Below are 26,228 nucleotides of genomic sequence, written 5' to 3'. Positions count from 1 at the left end.
TTAAGTGGCTTCTTATGAGGAGACACATGGTACTTGTTGAAACAGTGGTAGTCAACATTTTCTACTGATAATAATTTTTCTCTTACAATTAATAAGTAATCAGTTGGGTGCATGCCTTGCAATTATATAAATAACTTGACATCCATCATATTGTACTCATTAATTTTAGGATCTATTGATGACTCTCATCCAAATCAATTTTTACAATGATGGTTGCAAAATGGTGATTTTTAAAAACTCTTATCACTCTCTCTACATTTATTTTGTTTTTTGTTTTTTTGTTTTTTTGTTTTTTACAGCAAAAAATATTTTTTACTAGACAATTTCAAGCATACACAAAAGACCAAAGTACAATATGAACTTCATTATAGCCATAACCCAGATTCCCGAATTAGCAAGATTTTGCCATTTGTGCTTCCTCTGTCATTCTTTTCTTCTCTCCCCTCCTCCTTCCTGACCTTTCTTCCTTCCTTTACTTTACTGAAGAATTTCAAAGCAAATCTCAGATCTCATTCCATTTCACTCCCACATACTTCAGTATGCATCTATACAACATGCAAACCTTTTTCTTTTCTTTTTCTTTTTTTTTTATTATACTTTAAGTTCTAGGGTACATGTGGATAACGTGCAGGTTTGTTACATATGTATACCTGTGCCATGTTGGCGTGCTGCACCCATCAACTCATCAGCACCCATCAACTCGTCATTTACATCAGGTATAACTCCCAATGCAATCCCTCCCTCCTCCCCCCTCCCCGTGATAGGCCCCGGTGTGTGATGTTCCCCTTCCCAAGTCCAAGTGATCTCATTGTTCAGTTCCCACCTATGAGTGAGAACATGCGGTGTTTGGTTTTCTGTTCTTGCGATAGTTTGCTGAGAATGATGCTTTCCAGCTGCATCCATGTCCCTACAAAGGACACAAACTCAGCCAACAGACACATGAAAAAATGCTCATCATCACCGGCCATCAGAGAAATGCAAATCAAAACCACAATGAGATACCATCTCACACCAGTTAGAATGGCAATCATTAAAAAGTCAGGAAACAACAGGTGCTGGAGAGGATGTGGAGAAATAGGAACACTTTTACACTGTTGGTGGGATTGTAAACTAGTTCAACCATTATGGAAAACAGTATGGCGATCCCTCAAGGATCTAGAACTAGAAGTACCATATGACCCTGCCATCCCATTACTGGGTATATACCCAAAGGATTATAAATCATGCTGCTATAAAGACAGATGCACACGTATGTTTATTGCGGCACTATTCACAATAGCAAAGACTTGGAATCAACCCAAATGTCCATCAGTGACAGATTGGATTAAGAAAAAGTGGCACATATACACCATGGAATACTATGCAGCCATAGAAAAGGATGAGTGTGTGTCTCTCTACATTTATTATTTGGCATCCTACGACCAGAAAGAGCTTTCTTCTCCTTTCCTTCTACTTAATTATCAATCAACTGATTATTAGTATGGAATTATCAATTTTTGTATTTTTCATGGGTTATAACCCATTACTATCCTTACTCATTTTGATGGCAAATTGTCCCAGATTTGTCAAATGTGAACCCCTAAAGTTGTCTCATTTAACAGTCTCTTCTCAACCAGACAAAATTCTAATAATATATATTTTTAAAAAACAATTTTCTGGAGATCACTTATTTTGTGTATTATCCATTGATATTATATGAGAGAAGGAAAATAACCTTCTATTTTCAAATAAATTTCAGTAATTCTTAAACAGGGATAAATAGTTTTTTTATTGCAAGATTTCTCAGACCATTTACCATGCATCTTAAAGCTGTAAGAGACGAAAATCCTGATAATGGTTTCAAGTCAAAGGAAACTTTTTCTAATGTAGCATTTGGCAGGACCATGTACTGAAGAACACAGCTTATTAATGATAAATTAGTTAAATCTGAAAAGAATGTTCTTACTTCCAACAAGTTCTGGTTTAGAGAGTAAATGAAAAGTAACACATTTTGGTCTAAATCTAATGTATTCTGTCAGACGACATTCTCAAATTAAACCAGAAACTTCCCCTAGTATGTACTTATTACCCTATCAATAAAATTATCTGATTTCTAGAGCTAATTTCCTTGAAAGGACATTGAAATGAAATTTTTCTTAGCATTATCTGAAGCTAATTGGTATCAATCATGCCTACAAGTAAGGTGAGAGTTTCCTATAAAACAACCTACCAGACATTAAGTAGAAATAATGAGCTCTAGTTTGGTAATTTGTTTCCCTCAATGCTCAAGCAGTAGGTCTGAAACTTAGTTCGCGTTAGAATCTTCTGGGTGGCTTAAAACAACAGAAATGTAGTCTCTCACCATTCTGAAATCCAGAAGTCTGAAAATAAGATGTTGGTGGAGATTCTGGGAGAGAACCTATTCTATGCCTCTCTCCTAACTTCTGGTGACTCTCCTTAATTTCCGTCATTCCTTGACTTGAAGACACAGCAGTTTAATTTCTGCCTTTGTCTTCTCATGGCTTCTCTTTCTGTGTCTCTTTGCATCTTCTTTTGTGTCTCTTTTAAGGATACCCACCATTGAGTTTAGGGCCCACCCTAATCCCAGATGGTCTCATCTCAAGATCCTTAGCTTAATTATATCTGCAAAACTCTTAAAAAAAAAAAAAAAAAAAATCAGGTCACCTTCACAGATGCCAAGGTTTAGGACTTAAACATATATTTTGAAGGACAAAATTCAACGCACTCCAGCTAAGACAATAAAACACATAAAGGTGATTTGCTTTCCTGTCTTTGCTTTCCTTATGTGCAACCTTAATGAAAGCAATTTATGTCTCTCTTCTTTCACATGCAAAATACAGAATAGGGTTCCTTTTTATTTTTCATTTCACGTGAAGTGCTATATTAGTTAATGAAAAAATCCAGACTCCTTGTAAACTAACATTTGTAGCACTGAAACAGAACACTTTTTCATATATTAATTATACTAACCATCATAGCAACTCTAGGAGGCAAGTGTAAAATGATATTTCCATTTTATAAATGAATAAACTAAGATACAGTCCCTTAAAGCCACAAGTAGCTAGTAATTGAATTTAGAGTAAAGTCACCTATCTCTAATTATCTAGTACTTTTTACTTGAAGATTCATGCCTTTCCTCTCTTTTACTTGGATACATTGGCATGTATAAACCTGGAATGCTAGGCCTTTGTTTTCTTGATTTCATTACAACAACAACAAAAAAATCAGCCTTTCTAGGAACTAAGGATTATCTCTGCTAAACTGATGAATGCCAGACTTGCTGACTTGCTTTGAGTAAAAACAAAGCTGGCACTCAAGGAAAAAAGACACGTGAGAAGAAATTTAAAAAGAGGACGGATGAAAGGATGGAAGGTAGGGAGAAGAGAAGGAAAGAGAAGGGAAGGGAAATTCAACTTAGCTTTAAATTATACATTTTTTTAAATTTCTCTTCATCTTATCCAACTTAAGAAATAGCATTGCCTCCTTAACTCAACTTTATGTTCTTTTGGATCTAGAAAGCTGTGTCTCTTCACCTTGTTTCCTCTGCAGAAGCTAGTGCATTGCACTCTATATAGTAAAGTTTACTATGTTGAAATTAATTGAATCATTTGCTCAGACTTATAAAAATATTTACCTGCAAGACAAAGTTTTCTGAATCTTTCTCTAGGGTTTGGAATTTCTCTTTGGTTTAGAAAAACCATCATTCTCTAAATCCGTCATCTGACTATATATCTGAGATGTATACCTTTGAGAGATGATCAGAAAGGCTACTACAAAGTAAACTGTCTAATTACACATATCACATTTACTAAGACATCGCTATGAATAACCTGTTTGCCCATACGCAAGTGCATGGATATAACCAGGTGCAAATTGTAAAATATCTCTTTAGAGTCTCCAGTGACTCCATTCATTTTTTGTGTAGTGGTAGCTCCACCTCATTATTGAAAACACAAAGAATATTTTACTGTGAATACAACTCGTATATCCAAACAAAAAATAAGCTGAAATTACCCTTTATATTTTGACAGAAAATCATTTATACTAATGTACTCTTTTACCTATAGATTTGTGCTTTAAAAATCTTTAATTTGTAATAGAGAACTGAAAAACTTTGCCTCATATTAAGAGAATTTCTGGCATTCAAGAATCAGGTAGAAGAGATATTTAGAGTGAAGGAAGCCTTTTCTTGTCTCGAACTCATGTTAAATATCTGGCTGAGTCAATTTCAACATCATCTTTGAGGGTCCCAAAATTAGCCTTCAGTCAGAAAGAACAGTGGTATTACCAGCTGTTTCACTTACTTTCCCAATTGTTAATCTATTTTTTCCTTTATTTCTCCATTCTGTCCTATCTTGCTTTCTTTTCCATCCTTATATTCCTTTCCTCATTCCCCTTTGGACAATCATTTAACATATCCTTTGTCTTTTCATGCTCTTAAATCCTGATGATTAAATGCCAGAAAGCAGACATCTTTCTAAAACTCAGTGCCCTCTCTTCATCTTACACTACCACCCATGACTTACATATATACACCCCACCCCCAGAAACCAGAGGGTTGGAAACACACTTAACATTCATCAGAAGACACTGGGTCATCAGGAACACTCTAGGAGTAGAATTAGAATTGGGTCCCTTATACACACATCCCTTTAAAAATATGCTAATTCAGACATACACACCCCTTTAAAATATGCTAATTCATTCTTTCATGATCCACCTAAATTATTGTAGTCAAATTGATAAGTGTGGATTGTCTATTACGATTTAGAGGACTCTGGTGTGGCAGGATGTCCAATGGCAATTAGAAGACTTCCAGAAAGTCAGGTTAAATCTCTTTAGTTTCTTATTGCTGAACAAGCCTATTAACTTTCCTCAACAGCCCTCTGCTTAACTAATTCTAAGTAGTTCATAATATATCAGATAAATTGTTATGGGGAATTAAATAAAATGTATGAAGGCACACTATAAACTGTACAAAAGCTAAACAAATATAAACTATTGTTTTAATTATACTTTTCAACAAAAGATTTTCCTTCAAGTTCATTCAAGGCCCCAATCAAGTTCTGAAAATATCAATTAGAACAAAATACACAGTCTCAAACGGAATGATAAAATGTCAAGATACTGAAGGTTCACTGGATATCCTCTATGTATATCCTGAGGGCCCTCATCTGAAAATGAAGAGCTAGTTGGCTTAGTGATCTATTTAAAGTAGAGGGAGAGGAAGAAGGAAATGGAGATCTACTTATATATTCAGAGACACACACACACACAGAGAGGGAGAGAGAGAGTGTGTGTGTGTGTGTGTGTGTGCGCGCGCGCACACACACATCTTGGCTTTACTTACTAAATCTCTATCAAAAAGAAGAAGAGGAGGGGGAGAAGGAAGAGGAGAAAGAAGACTATAAAACACAATATTCTGGCGTCTGGTACTATTGACTAAACACCCTGAGGATTTCGTATAAAAGGGACCCAATTCTAATGCTATTTCTACAGTGTTCCTGATGACCCAGTGTCTTCTGATGAATGTTAAGTGTTAAGTTACTTGGTTTTCTTCTCCTAAACAAAGAGGCTAGATACATTGCCAGTGCTTTGCTTTCTTTAATGCCACAATCGTGCAGGGATTCACTCAGCAAGCTAGAGGAATAACATGTGGGTGTTGAATAAAAGAGGCAGCAGGTTCCAAATGCAGCCTCCAAAAGACAAGGCTGTCTCCACACTCTGTATGGCATGGAATAAAACTGTGTTTTGCCCAAAATTTAAAAGCCTGACCTGCGGGTCCTCAGAGGAGAAAAAGACTTCCTGCAAAGGTGACATCTGGATTCTCTCCTTGCTTCTGCTGCTACTGCTGTTTTTACCACCATTTTCTATATTCCCATTTCTTTGCTGCAACTATCAAATTTTAAGTTTGAAAATATTTTATTCTGCCCTCTTGCATGAAATAGTTGGAGGAGGGAAAAGTTATAATTTCTCAAACGGATATAGTCATTTTATTGTAAAAGGGTTTAAAGGCCCCACCATTTCTTCCAGAAATTTTAATAAGCATATAGGAATAGCCAGCTGGCTAATCCTAGGAATATCCCTCCTCCCTGTTCATTTTATAGAAAGATCCTGTGGTCAGGAAATATAAAGCTTTCAACACATTGACCACAGCTAGGATTATAGCCTCATATGGTAGAGATTTTTCCCACTGTCTTTTTCTGGGTGTTGTCAATATCCAGCCGTCCTCACAGGTATTGAAGTCACCTTCACCCTTCTCACCAGGGAGAATTTCAAGATTGACTGCACTAATGAGGGAGTCTGGAATTGAGACATTATGTGTAAATCCATCACTGTGATTAAACTTAGCACGCACACTGTGTGTGCTTGGTAGTTTCAAAGAGCCTGGCTATTAAATGGCTTCATATTTTTATACCTTTTGGCACCCTCATAAAAGGACTTAAGGAAACAGAATTTTTCCTCCACAGCTACAGACAGACTAAGACAAATCTATGCTAAGAAGCTATAAAATAATTTGAAATTTCTCAGGTTCATTGATAAATCAAGTCAGTAGCTCTGCAAAGTACTGTTAAATGTATAAAAACATATATATTAATAAAGTTATACATGTATGTAAAGACAGATATATGGGGCAACACCTATTAAATTGCAAATAAAGTAAAACCTCATTAATTCAGACTCACCTTAAATCGGAATTTCTGATCTACTGAAAGGCTGGCTAAGCAGAAGTTTTCCGTTACCATATCAACAAACAAAAGACTTGCTGAACAAATCTGTAGTGTAAATAAAGTTTATAGGGAGCATATGTAGACTGTTTAAGAGAATACACTGTTGTTAGCATCCTCAAGTACTTGAGGAACACCCATTTACACAAAGATAATTGAGAGTATAATTACAAAACATTCTTAAGTATTAACCAAAGTAGGCACTCTAAGAACCTCTAAAAGAAATCTTTAATTATTGCAGGTCCACTTCTTTTATATACTTGAAAGAGGTAAATCTTCATCCTTTTAAAAATATTCGATAGTTCAATTTTGCACAAATGTGAGAAGCACATCTTTCTCTAGCTAATGCAAACTAATAAGCTGTTAAAACATATATTATGCTATAACACATTAATGTACTAGATTTTTTGTTTTTGCTTTTCAAGTACTTTAGCAAAACTTGGTATTGGCATATTTATATGATGCCTATGGATGCATACTTACATTTATGGCAGCATGGGATGACAGAAAGAGCATTGAACTTATCAGCTCTGCCACTATCTTGCAAGGTGAGCTTGAGTGTCAACTTGAGCCTAAGTTTCCTCACTGTAAAATCAAGAGAAGTGCTTTGGTAACCATCCTACATCTCAGACTTGGTGCAAGGATCAAATCAGATGATGTTATTTAAACTAATGAAAGTACTTCATAAAGTGAAAGGCAAATATGTTCTAATTATTTTCTCTGCAAAATGGATACTTATCTTTGATTTAGAAGGAAATGAAGATGACACATACCGTATTGAAATAACCAGATATATATTTTACGTTCATTATTACCCAAAAAGTGTACTGTGTCCTACTTGGGGTAAAACTGAAATTGAAGCAATCTACAAACATCTATTCATTCTATTTACCATTTAGAGTGCAGGGATAGGCACTGAAACCATACGATTTTTTAGTAATTTGTAGAAATCTTCTAGATTTTAAAAATCTTTGTGATTTAATGTGTCAAGTAAGTGGAGTTTAAATGAAAATTTCACAAACATACAAGTTTTAGAAAACACAAAATGGGTCAGTCCTAAGGGCAGATAAAACAGTATGTCCCAATCAAGACCTCTGTAGCTTGGTTCATCTGCCCTCTTGTAGCCAAGACCTAGCACAGTGGCTAGCAAACAGAAAGCATTTAATAATTATTTGTTCTACTGTGATGTTTCTTGGTGAGCTATTAGCGAACTCTAGATAGATTTGCAAATGCAAGGACAATATACTTGCCCTCAAGGAAAAAATACTGTAAATTTCATAAGGTAAAGGACTAGGTCTGTCTTATTTTCTGATGTAGCCCCAGATTGTAGAACTTGGTGATTGTTCAGTAGAATGTGTTGGGGATTTTTAAAAAGAAGAACTCAATTAGGCCAGGCGCAGTGACTCATGCCTATAATCTCAGCACTTTGGGAGGCTGAGGCGGGTGGATTACCTGAGGTCAGGAGTTCGAGGCCAGCCTGGATAACATGGCAAAACTCCCATCTCTACTGAAAATACAAAAATTAGCTGGGCATGGTGGCACATGCCTGTAATCCCAGCCTCTAGTGGGGCTGAGGCAGGAGGATTGCTTGAACCTGCGAGGTAGAGGTTGCAGTGAACCGAGATCATGCCACTGCACTCCAGCCTGGACAACAGAGTGCGACTCCATCAGAAGAAGGAGAAGGAGAAGGGGAGAGGAGGAGAAGGAGGAGGAAGAGGAGGAGGAGGAAAAGGGGGAGGAGGAGGAGGAGAAGAAGGAGGAGGCGAAGAAGAAGAAGAGGAGGAGGAGGAGGAGGAAGGAGGAGGAGGAGGAAGGAGGAGGAGGAGGAGAAGGAGGAGGAGGAGGAGAAGAAGAAGAACTCAATGAGCAAGCAACTCCTAGAGGTTATGTCTTATGTAAGTTGACTAAGACGTGGTCTTTATACTCAGTTTATCATATGAAGCGACCAGGGAGACAGAATTTTAAAGAACTGTGGGACAACAGAGTAAGTGTCCAGTTATGAAATAAAGTGCTCTGGGAACATACGGCACTGTTTTGCTATGCTGGTTGCACATTAGAATCATCTAGGGATTTTTTGAAGCAATATCAGTGTCCCAGATCAAATAAAGCAGAGGATGGGGCTTGGGGCACTAGTATTTATTTTTTAATTAGGTGATTCTAATGTGCAGCCAGCAATAGAATAGTTGATAGAGAAGTTAAAAAGGAGTAATTATAACAGGTAGAGGAGTTAGGAAAGGACATTTTCTCAGGTGAAGTGATACTTATACTAAGCCTCTTTGTCTTTATGATTCACGAAGTCCAGAAAAAATGTCAAATTTTTCCCCTTCCAAATGTTCAACAGACCTTCTCTTCTAAACGGATTATGAAGACGAGTTCCTCTCATGCGCTGCTCTTCCCAACCCTTTGAAGTTCTAAATCCCAAAGACTTAAAGTGATACCCAAGAATCTTAAAAGTCCTAGATCACATCTCACTTTGGAAAAAGATTCAATATCTGGATCAATTCAAGATACTGAATTGATAAAAATTCAATTCAACCTAGAGCAAGGTTAGGAAAAAAAAAAACGGAGAACAAGGACCTTGTGATTCTCAAGTGGATGAATGTTTGATATTTATCTAATTTTCTTCACTTCAAGAGTTCTTCACATGTGGGCAAACGCAAGGATGTGGATTTAATCAGGGCTAGTAGTATGACTTGAGAAGTCAAAGCATTATCTTTATCTGTCATAAGTTTCAATCATGTTCATACTTAGTTATAATAACTTATACTAACTTTTATTTATAATAGTAGGCGAACAACTTGGTCTCTCATATTGAGAAGGGAAACAACAGGGTTCTTTATCTTATTACCCTGACTTTCCAATACCAACCAAGTTGGAAGAAAAATTTTTCCCTCTTCTTGCAACTAATGCCAAAAATTGTGTACCAAAAGAGTATCCATTATAAAGGATCTGTTTTTAAAAATAACATACTCAGGAACAAACAGACAATCTACATAATGGGAGAAAATATTCACAAATATATATCCAACAACGGTCCAATATTCAGAATCGATGAGGAACTTAAACAATTTAATAAGCAAAAAGCAAATAACCCCATTAAAAAGTGAACAAAGGACATGAACAGACACTTCTCAAAGAAGACATACAAGCAGCCAATGAACATATTTAAAAAATGCTCAAAACCACTAATCATCAGGGACATGCAAATCAAAACCAAAATGAGATATCATCTCATACCAGTCAGAATGGCTGTTATGAAAAAGTCAAAAAATAACAGATGTTGGTGAGGCTATGGAGAAAAGAAAACACTTATACGCTGTTGGTGAGAATTTAAATTAGTTCAACCTCTGTGGAAAGCAGTTTGGAGATTTCTCAAAGAACTACCTCTTTTACCAAGGACCCACCAACATGGGCCACGTTTTCACCAAAACCGTGAAGAAGGCTGCCTGCATCATCACAGAAAAAGTACTACATGAGCCTGAGCAATGACTTCCAATCGAACAAGTGCATGTGCAAGGAGATCACCATTATCCCCAGCAAGAAGCTCCACAACAAGATAGTAGGCTATGTCACCTATCAGATGAAGCAGATTCAGAGAGGCCCAGTAAGAGGTATCTCCATCAAGCTGCAGGAGGAGGTGAGAGAAAGGAAAGACAATTATGTTCCTGAGGTCTCAGCCCTGGATCAGGGGATCATTGAAGTAGATCCTGACACTAAGGAAATGCTGAAGCTTTTGGACTTCGGCAGTCTGTCCAACCTGCAGGTCACTCAGCCTACAGTTGGGATGAATTTCAAAATGCCTTGGGGACCTGTTTAAATCTTTTCTGCAATGCTGTATTATTTTCAATAAATCTGGGACAACAACAAAAAGGAACTAAAAGTAGAACTACTATTTAGCTAAGCAATCTCATTACTGGATATATGTACCCAAAAGAAAAATAAATCATTCTATGAAAAATACACATGTCCCTGAATGTTCATTGAAGCATTAATCACAATAGCAAAGACGTGGAATCAACCTAGATGCCCATCAACAGTGAATTGAATAAAGAAAATGTGGTACATATACACGGTGGAATACTATGCTGCCATAAAAAGCAACAAAATCATGTCCTTTGCAGCAACATGAATGCACCTGCAGGCCATTATTCTAACTTAATTAATACCGAAACAGAAAACCAAATATACTTCATATCCTCACAAGTGAGAGCTAAGTATTAGGTATACATTTACATAAAGATGAGAACAATAAACACTGAGGACAATAAGACGGGGGATGGAGGGAAGGCCAGGCACAGTGGCTCCCGGCTATATGTTACTTTTCATGAGTATAAGGTGGATCACTTCAGGTCAGGAGTTTGAGACCAGCCTAGCCAACATGTGGATGCCGGCCTCTACTAAAAATACAAAAATTAGCCAGGCATGGAGGAGGGCGCCTATAATCTCTGCTACTCGGGAGGCTCAAGCAGTAGAATCATTTGAATCCAGGAGGCAGAGGTTGCAGCGAGCCAAGATCACATCACTGCACTTCCAGCCTGGGTGACAGAGCAACACTCTGTCTTAAATAAATAAATAAATAAATAAATAAATAAATAAATAAAATGGATTGGGGAGGTCAAGGTTGAAATACCACCTACTAGGAACTATGCTTACTACCTGGATGATGGGTTCAGTCATACCCGAAACCTCAGCATCTTGCAATATACCCACGTAACAAACCTGTGCACGTAACTCGTAATCTAAAATAAAAGTTGAAATTTTAAAAATAAAAAATGAAAGTAAAAAGTTATAAGTTTAAAAATACTGTACTCCAGTCCAATGGGATCAGAATTTTTTTAAGCTCTCTTCCTTCAAAACTATAGAAAGTTACGTAGAAAATAATTGACACTAATATCTAAAATAGAAACCTAAGCTCTAACATCTATTGTAGAGGAAAGAGCACTTTGAAATCAAAGTTGTATTTGCAGTTCTGTCAAGAGTTACATGCATGATGTTGGACAAGCCATTCTTTAACATCTTATGATGTTAAAAGAACCCTTTCCAAGCCAATGTTGCATCCTATTTTATATTCAACATATTAACAACAGTTTCCAAATGCATCCAAGGCAAGTGTATTAGTCTGTTCTCAAACTGCTAATAAAGACATACCCAAGACTGGGTAATTTATAAAGGAAAGAGGTATAATGAATTCAGTTCAGCATGGCTGGGGAGACCTCATAATCATGGCAATAGGCAAAGGAGAAGCAAAGGCATGTCTTACATGGCACAGGCAGGAGAGCTTGTGCAGGGGGATTCCCATTTATAAAACCATCAGATCTTGTGAGACTTATTCACTACCACCAGAACAGTATGGGGAAAACTGACTCCACGATTCAATTATCTCTACCCGGCCCTGCCCTTGACAAGTGTGGATTATTACAATTCAAGGTGAGCTTTGGGTGGGGACGCAGCCAAACGATATAAGCAAGCAAATGTCCTGAGGTAAAAAATGTTAACATCCCTCTAGTGCTTTCGGCATTGGTTTACAGATGCCAGTATTAAAAATCACTTGAAATTTGGTTTCACCACTACCACCTTTGAACAGGAGCTTTTACATGTCATTCTAAGTATTTAGCGCCCAGGCCATTCTACCTGGCCGAGTTATGAAGGTTATATATATTACATTTTTTTTTTTTTTTTTTTTTTTTTTTGAGACAGGAGTATTACCACATTGCCCAGGCTGGTCTTGCACTCTTAGGCTCAAGCAACTCTCCTGTCTCAGCCTCCAGAGTAGCTAGGATTACAGGTGTGTGTCACCATGCCCAGCTATATATTACTTTTGATGGGTATAGGTAGCCCATGTAGACTTTGTTGGTAGTCAGAAACTTTTTCCTACACAGCTATTGTTTATCTAAATAAAAGAGCCATAGCTCCTGCACTTTGTTTTTTCTGCCTAAGTAAAGCTGTGTGTGGATAAATGTTACTAGGTAGTAGAAGGAAACATTAAAAAGGTACTGCTATCATTACAGTTTTAAGTTCCATCATACTTATTCAAGGACTATAAAGCAATGGATTAAAAAGATGCATGAGTAGAACAAATGACAGGATAGATCAGTCCTACAGACACCATACTTTCAGGCCTGCCACTAATAGATCCAACAAGTGTATTCAATTCAACTGTACACTTACAGACCTAACCAGAGCCTGAGAACTCACGACCACTGTTGCCGGTGTAGATTCAGAAAAGGTGCTTCTACTGCCTCCATCCATATATATTTCATAAGCCCTTCTTTCGTATTAATGAGACCTTAAATATTACCTATAAGGCCCATAAACTCCTTGCTATATGCCCTGTGTGGCCAGGTGCTTATGGACCCAAAGACTTGTCAAGGAATCAGCTGGATAGAAAAGGAATATAACATGTGTTTGATTGGCATGATGAATTATATTATTAAAACAACCCAGGGTATGGATGATGGCAGGCCCAAAGGAGAATTAAAATCACCCAAATCTTCCCTATAGCTGAGAAGGGCCACAAAGGACCTAACTGATTATAAGGTTAGAAATTACATTTTCAAGTTCCCATCTGGAGGCATGTTTGTTTCTTGCTGTGTAAGTTTGCTCCTGAGTTCTTCAATGGCCTGTTTTGAAAGGGTGCAACTGAAACAAATGTCTCTGTCTTAAAGACTTGAAAAAAAAATCATTGAAAACAATGTAGGGATATAAATGTCTGTGCTCACAGCCAAGATAAAAAATGCAAAGTCTGGGCCACCTTGCCTTTAATTTTCTAACTGCTGTTTTGTAAGGCTGTGTCATGCTTCTCAGTTCAAACACGCTTTGGCTCTTTATTATTCATGGACCTTTTTCTCAGTCAGTGGTGTTGAATAATAAAACAGCCCAGGATCAAATGGGCCAATTCTCCACGCCTGACACCAACTGCTACTGTTCGCTGGGCTCTGCCAAGCGTTGCCTCTGATAATGAGTGGGATTTGGTTAAACAGTAAATTAATGAATAATGAAATATCCAGGTTGATCAGTTAGAGAGCACGCTTGCTTTGCCCTGGGCTAAACGCTTGGGGCAGAAATTACTCTCAAACGGCACTTGCCTGGCTGCTGGTCTGGATAACTATTTTACAGCCTACTGCTTGACAGAATGCTGGGGTGGGGGGAGTCAGTGAGGGAAAGGAAAGGAAGGACAGAGTTATTAACAGCAAAAAAAAAAAAAAAAAAAAACGGAACAGAAGAATAACCTAGTTATCACCTTGTAGGTTTCTAAACTGCATGTGTAAGAACAAAGTCACAAATATGAATGACCTGGAGAAGTTAGAGTTCCAAAATTCCCAACACATGTTTAACATCAAGGAGAAATGATGAGTGATAACAGTCTTCTATGTGTGCACATATGTGATTAAACGTAGAATGATTCAACCGCAAACTCATGTTTCTGTGTCGACATTAGAGTGATGACATGCAGGGAAGCTATCCAGTATCCAGTTGACAGGAAAACTCTTCCCTCATTTTAAGGTTTCACACTGTGGTTACTAGACACACATCCCCTTCTACAAATTTTAAAACATTAAAAATAGGATGGCTTTTCCAAATGACCTCCATTAGGAAAAAAGTTTCACTGCAATTGTGATTCCAGGAGATACATACAGAGGGATAGAGATATGGAGAGATATTTTGTCACTTTTCAACCTTAACTTCACCCAAAAGTTTTAAGTTGTTACGGAGTTTTCTGCATGCATATGTAATAGGTTTGCTCGTTCAAGATCGCAGGTATATCCTTTCCAAGAGACAAGCTTTGGATCATCAAAAACCCACAACAGAGTGCCATAAGGACAACATGTATTGAGAAAATGTGTTATTTCACTGTTGACATTTGTTTTGGAGATAAATTTCTCTAATTGGTTATCTCTGCTATATCTTATTCTTTCAGATCTTTGACCCTTTCGAATGGGCTTGAGATTAGTGGACTTTGCAGTTTTACACACTAAAGGTTGAAACACTTTTCAAAAAATTGACAAACATGTAGTGAGTATTAGTGTTTTGTCAAGGTTTGGGTGTGGTTTGACTTTAGTTTGTTTTTAGGTCAATGAAAGAGGGAAGCGCCTTCACAAAACTGATGAGAGAGTGAGAACGTATTCCGGAACCTAATTTAATAGTCCTCACACCTGAAAGTAAACCCCAAACAAGGTTGAAGAGAGGCAGACTGTCTTCTGTTCCTGGTGTATAGGTGACATATGATAGGATCGTTTTTTAAATGCCCACAGACTAATAAAGATGGGGAAGAAACATATGAATTACCTATAGCTTGAGAGTACATAATTAGTACACTCCATTCCTCAGGGCCTGAGAAGCAGCAAGGCTTAGTGGATGTTATTCCACTAGTTTCATCCTGAAAAGCAGTGTCATAGACAAAGATTTAACCTCTGCACACTGGCACCCAACTCCCCCTCCCCAAGAAAAAATAAAATGCTCTAATTGTCTTTATTACTTTCAGACATTGGCTCCAAACACAGATGTTCACTCCTGAGAATTAAAGGAAGGGTAAAAGGTCGCAGGGACCAAGATCAGCTTGATCCTTCTTTAGATTATTTGGCCCCATTGTCTTGAATGGTCTTCATCTTTGAAGAAGAAAAGAATATTTCGATTGAACATAAAAGTGAACACATGATTCGGGGGCTCATTTCACTGGGAGGGCTCATGCCTGTGGCCCCCTCTTCTGCCTCCAAACATAGCAAAAGGAAAAGCATATGAAACAACCTATTTTTTAAAAGCCTTGCTTTTGCCTCAATCTTGATAGTTCCCCATCTTTAGGAATCCCTGGCCAAAAGAATTCTATACTGAAAGCAAGAAAAGCAAGAGTCTTTAAACCTAAGCAATGAGAAAAACAGCAACAACAAAAATTCCTTCTGCTTAACACATGGGTCTCTCATGGCAAAGAAAATTCACATCGGCAAACACTACTTTGTTGTGGTTGAGTTTTATTTAGTCCTGATATTGGGGAGTTCCCATATTGCAATATTGTGTGTATGAGTGTGGTAAGTAGCCCTAACTACAGTCCCCCAAAAGGGCCTTTCACCTAGTCACTTGGCAAATCAGGTATCGGAGAGGATAACATTTGCCAAAAATTCTTCCCAAGATTGATGCTTTAATCTCAAAAGTTAGTACTGGCATTTTTTTTTTTTTTGTATGTATTTTATTTGTTTGGCGACGACTAGCTAATGGAGCACTGAGCCTTGATTTGGTTTTATACTTGTTTTCGTTGCATTGCCTAGCACTTTCTCAGTCATTTTGTACAACAGCTACCTGACCCTTTTCAAACTTAGAACAAGCAGCTGACTATAAGTAAAATCCAACGCTGTGTAGAAACTAAAGATCGGATTTCCTAAATCCGAGAAACTCGAGTTTCGAGTCGCACTATCTTTGCCCAAGTAACCACCACCAGCCTTCCGCGCAATCAGGTGCTTCCGAGCTGCAGGGCATCTGATTGAGAGTCCTGACGCTGAATTTCCAGTGTTCAGGGCCTTATGGTTCACATGGCAAGTGCTAGGGCTCAGTGACTGGACTCGATCCTCCACCCTATTCTAGGCAGTAGATCTGTCTGGTTTGGGGAGTTTCCACACTAGAGAAGACTTGCATGACTTGCATGTTCAGTCCCAGTCTCAGAGAAGCTTCCCTTTCCACGTCCCTGTAGCCCAGTAGTCATGTGCCAGCTTTTCTCCAGTCATTTGATAAATGTCTGCACAGCTCGGAACATGCGGCTATTACAGGGAACAAACTGTGACACTCCTGCCCACCCCAAATTCTACGCCTATACGCCGTGGTCATGCCCTCCTCCCAGTTAGGCAAATGGTTGGGTAAGCAAGCGTTGGCTAATGACATCTGACAGCCACATCCTTGAAACGTTTGCTAATATCTCTGCGAACAGGCACGTTCGGGACGTTAACTGGTCGAGTTACAGATGACTGCCAGAGTTGCCCTCCGTGCAGCCTGGGCAAGTCACGCTTTGTTAACTCCATTGGCCATTATGCTGATTTAAAAAAAAATTTTAAGAGCATTTTTATGCAGAGGACAGCAGGTGTGACCCCTATTTGGGCCCTGGACGCCTCTCGCCCGAGTCAGCTCCAGAAGGCTGCAGCCCTTCGGAGAGAGGAGGAAAAGCGAAGAGCAGGGTGAGCAGGAACTAATAGGTTTACGAGCAAGTGGGCGAAAAATCACTACCTGACCTTGTTAGCTTGTGACCAGCGTGGAACGTGTTGAACTTGTGTGACAAAACTGCTTCCTCAATCTGGGCACACGCAGCTTACATAAATAAATAAATAAATAAATAAATAAATAAATAAATAAATAAAGCCTTCCCACGCTGCAGCCCCTTAATACCCCAGTGCCCTGATCCCGAGGGCGCGCCACAAACTCTAGCAGGCGAGCTGCGAGCCCTGGCCAGTCCCGGCGGCTGGCTTTACGCCCGAAGGCGCCACGGCGCGTGCGCCTGCGTGGGCATCTGCGCGTGCGCGCTTGTTGACACCCTGCTTGGCAACCCGGAGAGCGTGCCTAGACGCGGGCCCCTGGCGCCGCGTGCGTCGGCTCGACGCAGGCTGGCGCGGCGCACGCGCGATTCGTTGGCCCGCGGTCCCTGTGCCCAGAGCGTGTGTTATTACCCAGTCTCCCAACTGGTGTCGGCGATTGAGCTCTGGAAACCTGAAGGAAAGGCAGTGGGAGTGCGCCAACATGTGACCCAGGGGAGGGGCATGGCGAGACCCAAGCCTGAAAAGTAGATCCGGGGAGATGTTTGACCGCATCCTGAGGAAGCCCATGAGGTTATTTATGAGGCCTGATTTAAAGTAGTGGCTGCCAGGAAAGTGAAAAAGAGCTCACCTCAAGCTATGAGAGGAGCTACAGTAGCAAGAATGCTGTTTATGACTATATAAATCACCGTGGAGCGTGTGATGGGAAATATGGAGACTGCGAGTTTAGGATAGAAACAAGGAAACAAAGTCAAGAAGGAAAAATGAGTTTTCGCCCTCTCTTTTCTAGCCACTCCCTCCGACCGCGCGCAGTTGCTCCCTCCCCTAGGAGGCCGCGATCCCCGACGGGGAGGAACGGGAGGAGAGCGCACTCCCCCGTCGTGGGTAGGGTCTGCCCGAGTCTTCCCCAAGTTTACACGAGGATCGTTAGAGAGCCAGGGAATACATGTAAATAAACAACTTGGAAGATTTATGGGAAGGAGTTCAATTTTATAGGACTGTATTTATAGAGCAAGCGCTGGCTCACTTATAAATAGATTAATGGGAAGCTAAAATTAATGGACTTGCGAGCTGCACGTTTAATTTCTGAGGCTTCAACATGACAGACAACCGCCCTCGAAGTCCAAGCATGGAAAGCAGCTTGCCTCGGGAAGCCGTGAGCGCCCTCAAGAAAGGGACACTTCCCACCGGGCCAACAACTCTCAGTTGGCCCCTAACTTCAGCGCCCGGGGTCCCTGGGGAGGGACCCTACGGAACTGTTATTTGCAAATGAAGAAAAGGAATGTGTCTTCATAAAAAAATAATGGGGTCTTCCTTTCAGCACTATTTTTAATCAAGCCCTTAACCCGCTAACACTGGCCGGCGGATACGCACCCGTTCTGGGTCACCGTAAGCCGCCTACCGGATCTTGCGGACTCTTGGCAGTCAGGGACCACAGCAGCCCTCTTCCAGAGTCACCCAGGGTCCCCGCGCTGGGCCGGTCAACGACCTAGAGGTTCTAGCTACTGCTCTTTCCTTACTCCCTCTACAGCCTCCTAACACCGTAACAAAGGAGCCGGGGGGCTGTGACACGCAGCCCAGGGCTGTCCAGCTTCTAACCCCTTTTCTTTCCTTATTTGGTTCATCTTGCCTGGTCTTTACTCCAGTTATTTTCAGGCTCCTCAAAATCTTGGGTTTTACTTGCTAAAGGTGATTGTTTCAGACCCTCTCTTTACCAAGTGGTGGTGGTGGGTAGGAGTAGCCTGGAGCTTACCTGCGGGATAATAGATTGCAGGTCGGTTTATCAAGGGCTCCAGCTAACCTTGGGCAGGAAAAATTGCCATAGGATATGGAAATTACACACCACCTGCTTTATATAATCCCAGTGGTAATCAACCCCCATCCTCTGTAAAGCAAATGAAAAGGACACTCAATGTAACAATTCAACCAGAGACTAAGACATATCTATTTTTTTCTAGATAAATGTATGTCCCCATAAGCACACATCCCTTGGTTTTCTCTGCTTCCTTGTTTCCTTTTATTCCCCTCCTTTTTTTTCTTTTCTTTCATTCCACTATTTATAGTTCTAGCCATGATCTCCCCGCTTTTAATTAATAGGACACAAAGGGGGAAATGTCACATAAAGCAGATTCCATTGTTCTTTCTGCCTTTCCCTATAGGGAAGTCCAACTGAAAAAGATTCACGTTTAAAAACAGAAAATTGGTATGGGAGGAATATTAACTGAAAACAAACTGTATGCTAAGCACTCATATATAAATCTGGGATCATCACGATTTAACGTTTCCAATTCTCCTTGAACTCATATACAGGTTGCTGTTTCTGCTTTTTATAATTAAACTATAGGCAATATTGATGAAGTAAAGGATGTTAGGAGGTCCATATTTGTTTTTACAGATAAAGATCTTGAGGCACAAAAAGGAACAGTGACTCATCCAAACTGTATAACATCGTGAATGATTTTGCTTTCCTGGCCTCAAGGAAGACACCTAAGCCTTGGAATAAAATACAGATTGAGATGATGTTTGATCACTGCAGCCCATTAGGGCCGGGCTGAAGCCTATTAACCCAGGTGTGAAAAGCTCTGGCTTCTCTAGGGAGCCTCTGAGCCTAAGGTAGGAGCCCCCCAACTTCCTAAGACATGTACACTTTTTTTACTTTTCTCAGTTAAGGGAGCTTTTTCCTCCTTTGTTTACGGAGGGTCTTGCACTGCTAATGAGGTCAGGGTCGGGTTCAGTCTTGAAATGGGGGTTAACTCCTTCATATCCTAAGTAGAGGGGTGCAGGAGCCCACACCCAGCCGTGAAGACTTCTCCTGCACCGTGCACCATCTCCTTAGAACACGATGCCAGAATGCCAACCCATGAACAGTGGGAAGGGAGCATCATCTTTGACAGCGACCCAGAGTCCTCCAGTTACCTGGGAAGTAAATTTGACTCCTCGATTTGTAAAGGGCAAAATAAACCAAAAGATTCAGTTAACATTAGCTTTTATTGCAAATCTGGTTAGAAATAGGAGAGAAGAATGTAAATTTGGAATTTAAAAAATAAAAAACAGTTCCTAGTGAAAAAAGGGTGTTCATTTTTCTGAGAAGCAAAATTTATTGTATTTCTGTTGTAATGAAAACGCTGTGGGTGCTTCAATGAGAGGAGACAAAAAGAAAAAAGCTTCTTGTTATACTTTTCCTCTGTCTGTAGAATTAAAAACATTGTCCACATTTAAGAAACTGAAGATGAAAACACAACAAAAACACAACAATCTTTTTATTTATGTAAATCAGATTAACACTGGACAATAAACCAATTTCTACCCATTACCATAACAGCTTGTTTATAAAGAACAGAAAAATTCAGATAGGATTCTACCTAGGGTCAAGCGGTTTTTTAACCACCCATTCACAGAGGTATAGATTCACAGATAAATAATCCCAAACTACTTGCTCGCCATATTTACACATTCCCATTAAATTAAGCATAAATAAATATATACAAACTTAACATGAATACCCTCTAGAGCTCTTCCCGTGAAGAGTCAATAGATTGATATTTCTTGATTGTGTGGCAAAAACAATGTTAGAGAATTAGAGACCAACTCAAAAGAGGAGTCGATTTTGGCATTTAAAGAAGGATAGTGTTCATTCCGTAAAAAAAAAAAAAAATCGATACTTTTTTTTTTAAGCCAGTAATTTCACATACATTGTCAAAGGTGGGGAAACGCTGTTTGGGCTCTTGAGGCAACATCAGATGGTTTAAGGTTATTTCCTTTCCACATAATGTATTACAAGTACAGGATATCAGATGTGATGACAAATTCTTTATAAACACTCTTAACTAGTAACGCATTGTAGCAGAGGAACAGGGTGTAGATAAGGTCGGGGTTTCGAGTTTTCCATTCGACCAAAGTTTTCATAGGATATGAAATAATTGCTTGAGAGAAAGTGGCTTCCTTGGCCAAAGAAAACAAAGCAGCCAGGTCTTTGAAAGCCTTTTCGGTTCTTTAAGTGGGGGTGGAGGAAGCTATGGATGTGGAGGCCAGAAAGAAGGAAAGAAAATGCAAGGTAATTGGGGGTGTAGGAGTGAAGGTGGTGGAGAAAGGGGGGAGAAAGTTACCTTCTCACTCTGGGGGAGAAGTTAAAGATCTTTTTAGATGACGGAATCCTCACCCAAACAGGACATTTCTTGCTCCCCAGAGACCCACAATACGTGCAGGAGGCGGCAGGGTTGGGCAGAGAATGGTCTGGAGATATTTGGAACCTTAAAAAGAACTTGCGAAGTGGAAAGTGTGAAGGCAGCACTGCCACATCCTGACTCCTCCTGTCTTTCGCTATTTTGTTTTGGGACCAAGCGTTTAGGAGTGGGCACTCGACAGGGACCAAATGTCTGAAGAGTGAAGAGGTCAGAGGGAGAGCTGCAACTCACCTGTTTGGTTTGAAAACAAAGTTCAAAGGGGCTTGCCTTAAACGTTTCCCTTGACTTAAAAGGCAAACTCTTGCGTTAATCCTACTGTTTATTGATTTATAGGCCCAAGGAAACCAAATCTTTTAATAACTCAATTATCAGATAAACGTAGCGGGCCTGGCTAAGGAAAGCGAGGGGACGGGGGTCCTACATGAAAGGAGAAGTGAGGGAGGGAGAAGGGGTAGTGGGCTCACTCCACTAAACGGGGTCGGGGGCGCAAAAGGTTCTATCTCGCTGGAGCAAGGAGGAACATACAAATGAGGGCGCCTGGCAATGAAGGTAGCCTGCCTTGCCAAGTAAAACAATTCCCATCCCATCTCCCCGCTTTAGGATTGTGACGGTGGGGTGTTTCCGTACTGGCTGAGGTGGAGGAGGGGAAGCTTCGGATTCCTTGGATATTTCTAGGCCACTCTCCCTCCAGGAGCAGGCGCCCGGGGAGGCCGCTGGCAGCGCTGGGAGCCCTCCCCACCTGCAGCCCACCGGGCGCCACCCCATTACCTACTGGTGAATGGGGCTTTCTCGGTCGCCTTAGCCCTTAGGGTGAGACCGAGAGCGGGAAGGGCCCGCGCAGTCGGCAGCCCCTCCAGCGGCTGATTCTATGTCCTCAACACGACTGGGCGCCTGTGGCCCACAGGCTCTCAGGACCTGCACAGTAAGAGCAAGGCGCGTCCATCGCGTCTCTCGCACGTCACACGCGTGGGGCGCGTTGCCCTGCAAGGAAAGGAGACGATCGTTTTCAGTGTGGTCTCTCCTGGCCTTGTGCAATCAGAACACATCTAATGCGATCGGCCAGGCTCTAGGACGAAGGCGCAGGCCTCTGGACTGGGAAAAGAGAGTGACTACACTCTCCATAACGTCTGATTCTTGGCCATTGTATTCCTCTCAACAGTTCTAGGGCTGGGCCCTGAAGATCAGAGGTGCCAAGCGAAGCTAGGGGTTGGAGAGGGGCTGCAGTGTGGCCCAAACAGTTGCTTGGGCCCTTTTGGTGACCTGAGACCAGTTTCCTAACTTCCCCTTCCTCTTTTAATAAAAATGGGCAAAGCTCTCAGCAGGTTCCTAAACCCCCAACCCAATCCCCACCCACCCAATCCCCACCCCCACCAAGGCAAACCGGGAGGGGAGCAAAACTGAGAGTCCTGGAGAATTGAGTGGGTCCTAACTATAAATCCTGCAGAACAACATCTATATCGTTATCTTCAAGGAGTATTGCAAAGATCCTGTCTACTTTGTTAAATAGGTGAGTGTATCTACACTGTATTTAGAGACGTCTCTCATTCACCCCTATTCCGGGATAATTTCTCACTGCTTTTGGGGAGGTGCAGACAATGGATTCCAGATCTTATCTCATGATAATGCTAAGATGGAGCCCAAGAAAGGAGCTGGGCTGCCAGAAGTGAGAAATATTAAATGCATGAAACTTTATCCACTGGGAATAGTCCCAGTATATCCAGACGGTAAAAATCAAAGCTGAAATACATCTCCCTTCACTTTGCATTATTTTGCCATTATATGCCGAAACAAGTGCACGTCTGGGAGGGAAAAATGCCTCATTCATAAAGCATCTTGTAAGAAAGCAATTGTTACAGAAATGTGGGCGCTTGTGCCGCCCTCCTCCCCACGTCCACTCGCAAAGCTGCTGCTTTCCTCGCTTAAACAGCAATCACCAAAGAACCCAGGGAAATCAAATCAATTTTAAATGCAGGGCGATACTATTAGAATATAGGGCTCTAAGAATCTTTACTCTTTTCCCTTAAAATTCATTTTGCAGACGCCCTCCCCCGCCACCCCCATCGGAACTGGAGTGTTGAGGAATGTTAGCATGTAGATTCAAAGCTGCTTCCAACACATTGGCCACTTTCTAAATTATTCCCTTTGAGCTTCTTTAAAGAAGTGCACCTGCAGAATTCTGACACACAGGCTTTGATTAAAAAGGGATCGGATTTTTTTTTTTTCTCTGTACCTTATAGATTGTGTAGGAAGCCCAAGTCCTCTTTGAAGAAGCTCATAAACCATGCGGGCAAAGCTTTGGAAAACAGAAGAGAATGAAATGGTACATACCCCTCCGAAGGAATTACATACTAATCAACGTATTCATATTGTGTGTGTGTGTGTTTTACTGTAGTTCATAAAATTAGTAGATGACACAAATATAACAAATGTGAGATTCTCTCTATGCAGATGCTGTCAAAGCTGGGAGCTAGTAACATTTCTGAAAGGAACTGATGATGAGTCTGAATCAACTTATTGGTCCGGATTTTCCTCAGCCGCCAGAACCTGCTCGGCCGGCTTGCACCAAAAACTGCAGCCTCCGCCTGGTCTCCGCAGGCCTCCCGCCCCGCCCTCGCCCTCCCTAATTATGCAAGCGGCAGGGGAGCCGGGCCCGGTGAGTTAAGATCGCAGGGCGGGGGAGGGGGGGTGTACCGAGAGGACTGAAACAACGTAAAAGGGCCAACCACACTCATTTTCATCCCAGAAGATTCCCGTAACAACGTGAGGAAGGGAGGATAAGGGTGGCTGGAAGAGGGGTGAAGTGAGATGGAGGGCGGGCACTGCGAGAGAGTTTCCTAAAAATATATTTAAAATTAAAAAGTTCGTGCGTCTCAGTCAACCAGCTCTCAAAGCATTGACACCAACGTTTCTCCGATTTTCTTCCAATAAGTTAGCGTTTTCTCATGTTTAGTCTTATGTTTATTTTCCAAAGGGAAGGGGAAATCATAGTTTTCTTTTATTATCAGTATTACTAAGCTCGAAAGAACCGAAGTGGAAAATCCGGACGGTTGTCTCCAAGTGTATCTTGAAATAGACACTGAGAACCGATATTGTTGCTCCGTTGTACGCCTCAGTTTTTTTTTTTTTTAAAGTTATTTAGCTTTTTTAAAATTTTGATTGTATGTGTATTCTACCTAATATAATTCTTCCAAAGCCAATCCAACATTTTAAAGCTAAAATTAAATTTTTGTCTGTTTTTCCTTTTGTATTTAAAACATTTTTCCTTCTTTTTTTAAAAAATTTTTCATTTCCTGTGTTTCTCCTCCTTGTCGCCAGTTTTACTACCTGGGCCTTCCCCAGACGTGTGCCTGTTACTGGTGGTGTTGTTCAAGAACATCTTGTCCATGCCTTTGAGCGCCTCGGTGAGATAGTTCTGCAGGGCCGTGAGCGCGGCGCAAATGGCCGGGGCGCCGAAGCCGTGCGTGATGAGGCTGAAGTGCGTGAGGCAGCTCTGGATCCCCGGCTCCAGGATGGGGCTGGGTCGGCTGTTCCCGATCGGTGTCCGGTCCTGCGCCAGCAGATCCGTAAATTCTTTACAAAGTTGCCTGCAAAGGGGTGGGCGAGGCACAGAAAATCACCCTCAGTGTCGTTGTCATTGGCATTAGAAAGGAGACGCTCATACAAGCCCAGAGGCGCCGGGTCACCGAAGAGCGAGGCTAATGTGGGCGATTCCGCTCTGTTTCCTTTCCCAGCGCTCTCTCTTCTCGAGCAGCTGGGACTGAAAGGAAAGCGGGGGTGGGGAGGTAATGCACCCCTTCCACCCCAAAGCCTTGCCTTCCCCCGACTTCAGCCTTTTTCCCTTCCATTCCAGGACCGCGTGGACTCTGCTTTGGGACATTCGCTAGGCTTTAGCGGTTGATTTTGAATACTTCATAATGTTGAGCTCTTACCTGGCATTTCTTTTGAGCTATTTCCCCCGCGTCCCTCCCACCTCTCCAACCTCTTGGCGATCAGGCGCAAAAAGCCCTGAAAGGTTTAGGCCCCTCGGCCACAAGCCTGTCCCTGACACTGAAGCAGATTGCTGGAGCCTTCCATGGCCCAGGGCAAGAAACTGTTTATTCTAGAGAATGCTGATTCCATTCAAAGCAAAAACCTGTTTACCTGCAGTATTGGGGGAGGGAGGTAGTTTCTGCCTTCCCCCTTTTCTTTCTTCTAAGTGTAGGCTACTGAAAATCTTTGTATAACCGGACTTGTCAATATAAAAGGATTCCCATATAGTTTAAATAAAACTTAAAGGTAGGCTGTTAAGACACTAGGGAGAATAGATTTTTATTTGTTGAAGGTTTTTATTTCCTCAAGCCACCTACAATTTAGAGGAATCTCCCAGCCTTAGAAAGTCTGCGTTCCTATCAATGGATTGAGCTTATTTGAGAAATTTTAATATAGGAGCTGGATGGGATGGTTTTAGCCCTGCAGGTCAAATGGCTGGCAGGCAGACACACAGCATCCCAAAGGCCACAGCTTTTCACAGATGGGCAGATTTCTCATGTCCACCTGCCTCTACCCAGCCTATGGGTCTGTGGGGTTTAGAAAAAAACAAACCCACAGCACTCCAGTCCTAGACCTCCAATGGGTTGGCCTGACAGATACCTGGCCACACCTGGCCTAGCCAACAGGTAAACAGGGCAGGTGATTGGACTCAAAGAACCCTGAGGCATCCTTTCCTAGGGTGCTGCCACTTTGGGATAGTGGCTAAATCTGATGAGGAATACCACCCAGTCACAGCAGCTAAACAGTTGCTGGTTTTAAGGCAGGTGGATAGAGAACACTAACAGGCACCCTCCATTCTCCCTTTGAAATACACACATACATCCTCACAACCAGGAAGAAATAGATAAGGGTTCTAACCAAAGTGGGGCAGTTTTTAAGCTCTTAAGAGGTACACCTTAGAAACACCTGTGGGGTTCAAACACACACTCCCAGGCTCCCACCTCCAGTAATTCCAATTTAGAAGATTTGAGGATAGCCCCATACAGAAATATCTTGAAAAAGCTCGCCAGCTAATTCCGATACCCCAAGGTCAAAAGTGCTGGCCTAAGAGAAGCCAC

The 26,228-nt window shown here is 41.2% G+C and overlaps 1 protein-coding gene and 1 pseudogene across 2 annotated transcripts in view; one reads left to right on the top strand and one right to left on the bottom strand.

Annotated features, from left to right (window-relative positions):
• The first annotated feature begins 10,121 nt into the window (after nucleotides 1–10,121).
• LOC110743079 lies at nucleotides 10,122–10,598 on the top strand (annotated as a pseudogene).
• Nucleotides 10,599–20,200: 9,602 nt separating this feature from the next.
• Nucleotides 20,201–26,228, bottom strand: part of TFAP2B (transcription factor AP-2 beta) — a 30,272-nt gene continuing 24,244 nt past the window's right edge. For both annotated transcript variants that reach the window (XM_003897726.5, XM_021937364.2), the window contains exon 7: nucleotides 20,201–24,725. In XM_003897726.5, coding sequence (XP_003897775.1) covers nucleotides 24,425–24,725 — 301 coding nt within the window. In that variant the 3' untranslated portion in view covers nucleotides 20,201–24,424. The remainder of the gene's footprint in view (nucleotides 24,726–26,228) is intronic.

Source organism: Papio anubis, chromosome 6 (assembly GCF_008728515.1).
Source record: "Papio anubis isolate 15944 chromosome 6, Panubis1.0, whole genome shotgun sequence".
NCBI lineage: Eukaryota > Metazoa > Chordata > Mammalia > Primates > Cercopithecidae > Papio > Papio anubis.
This window is presented reverse-complemented; position numbering and strand designations above follow the sequence as displayed.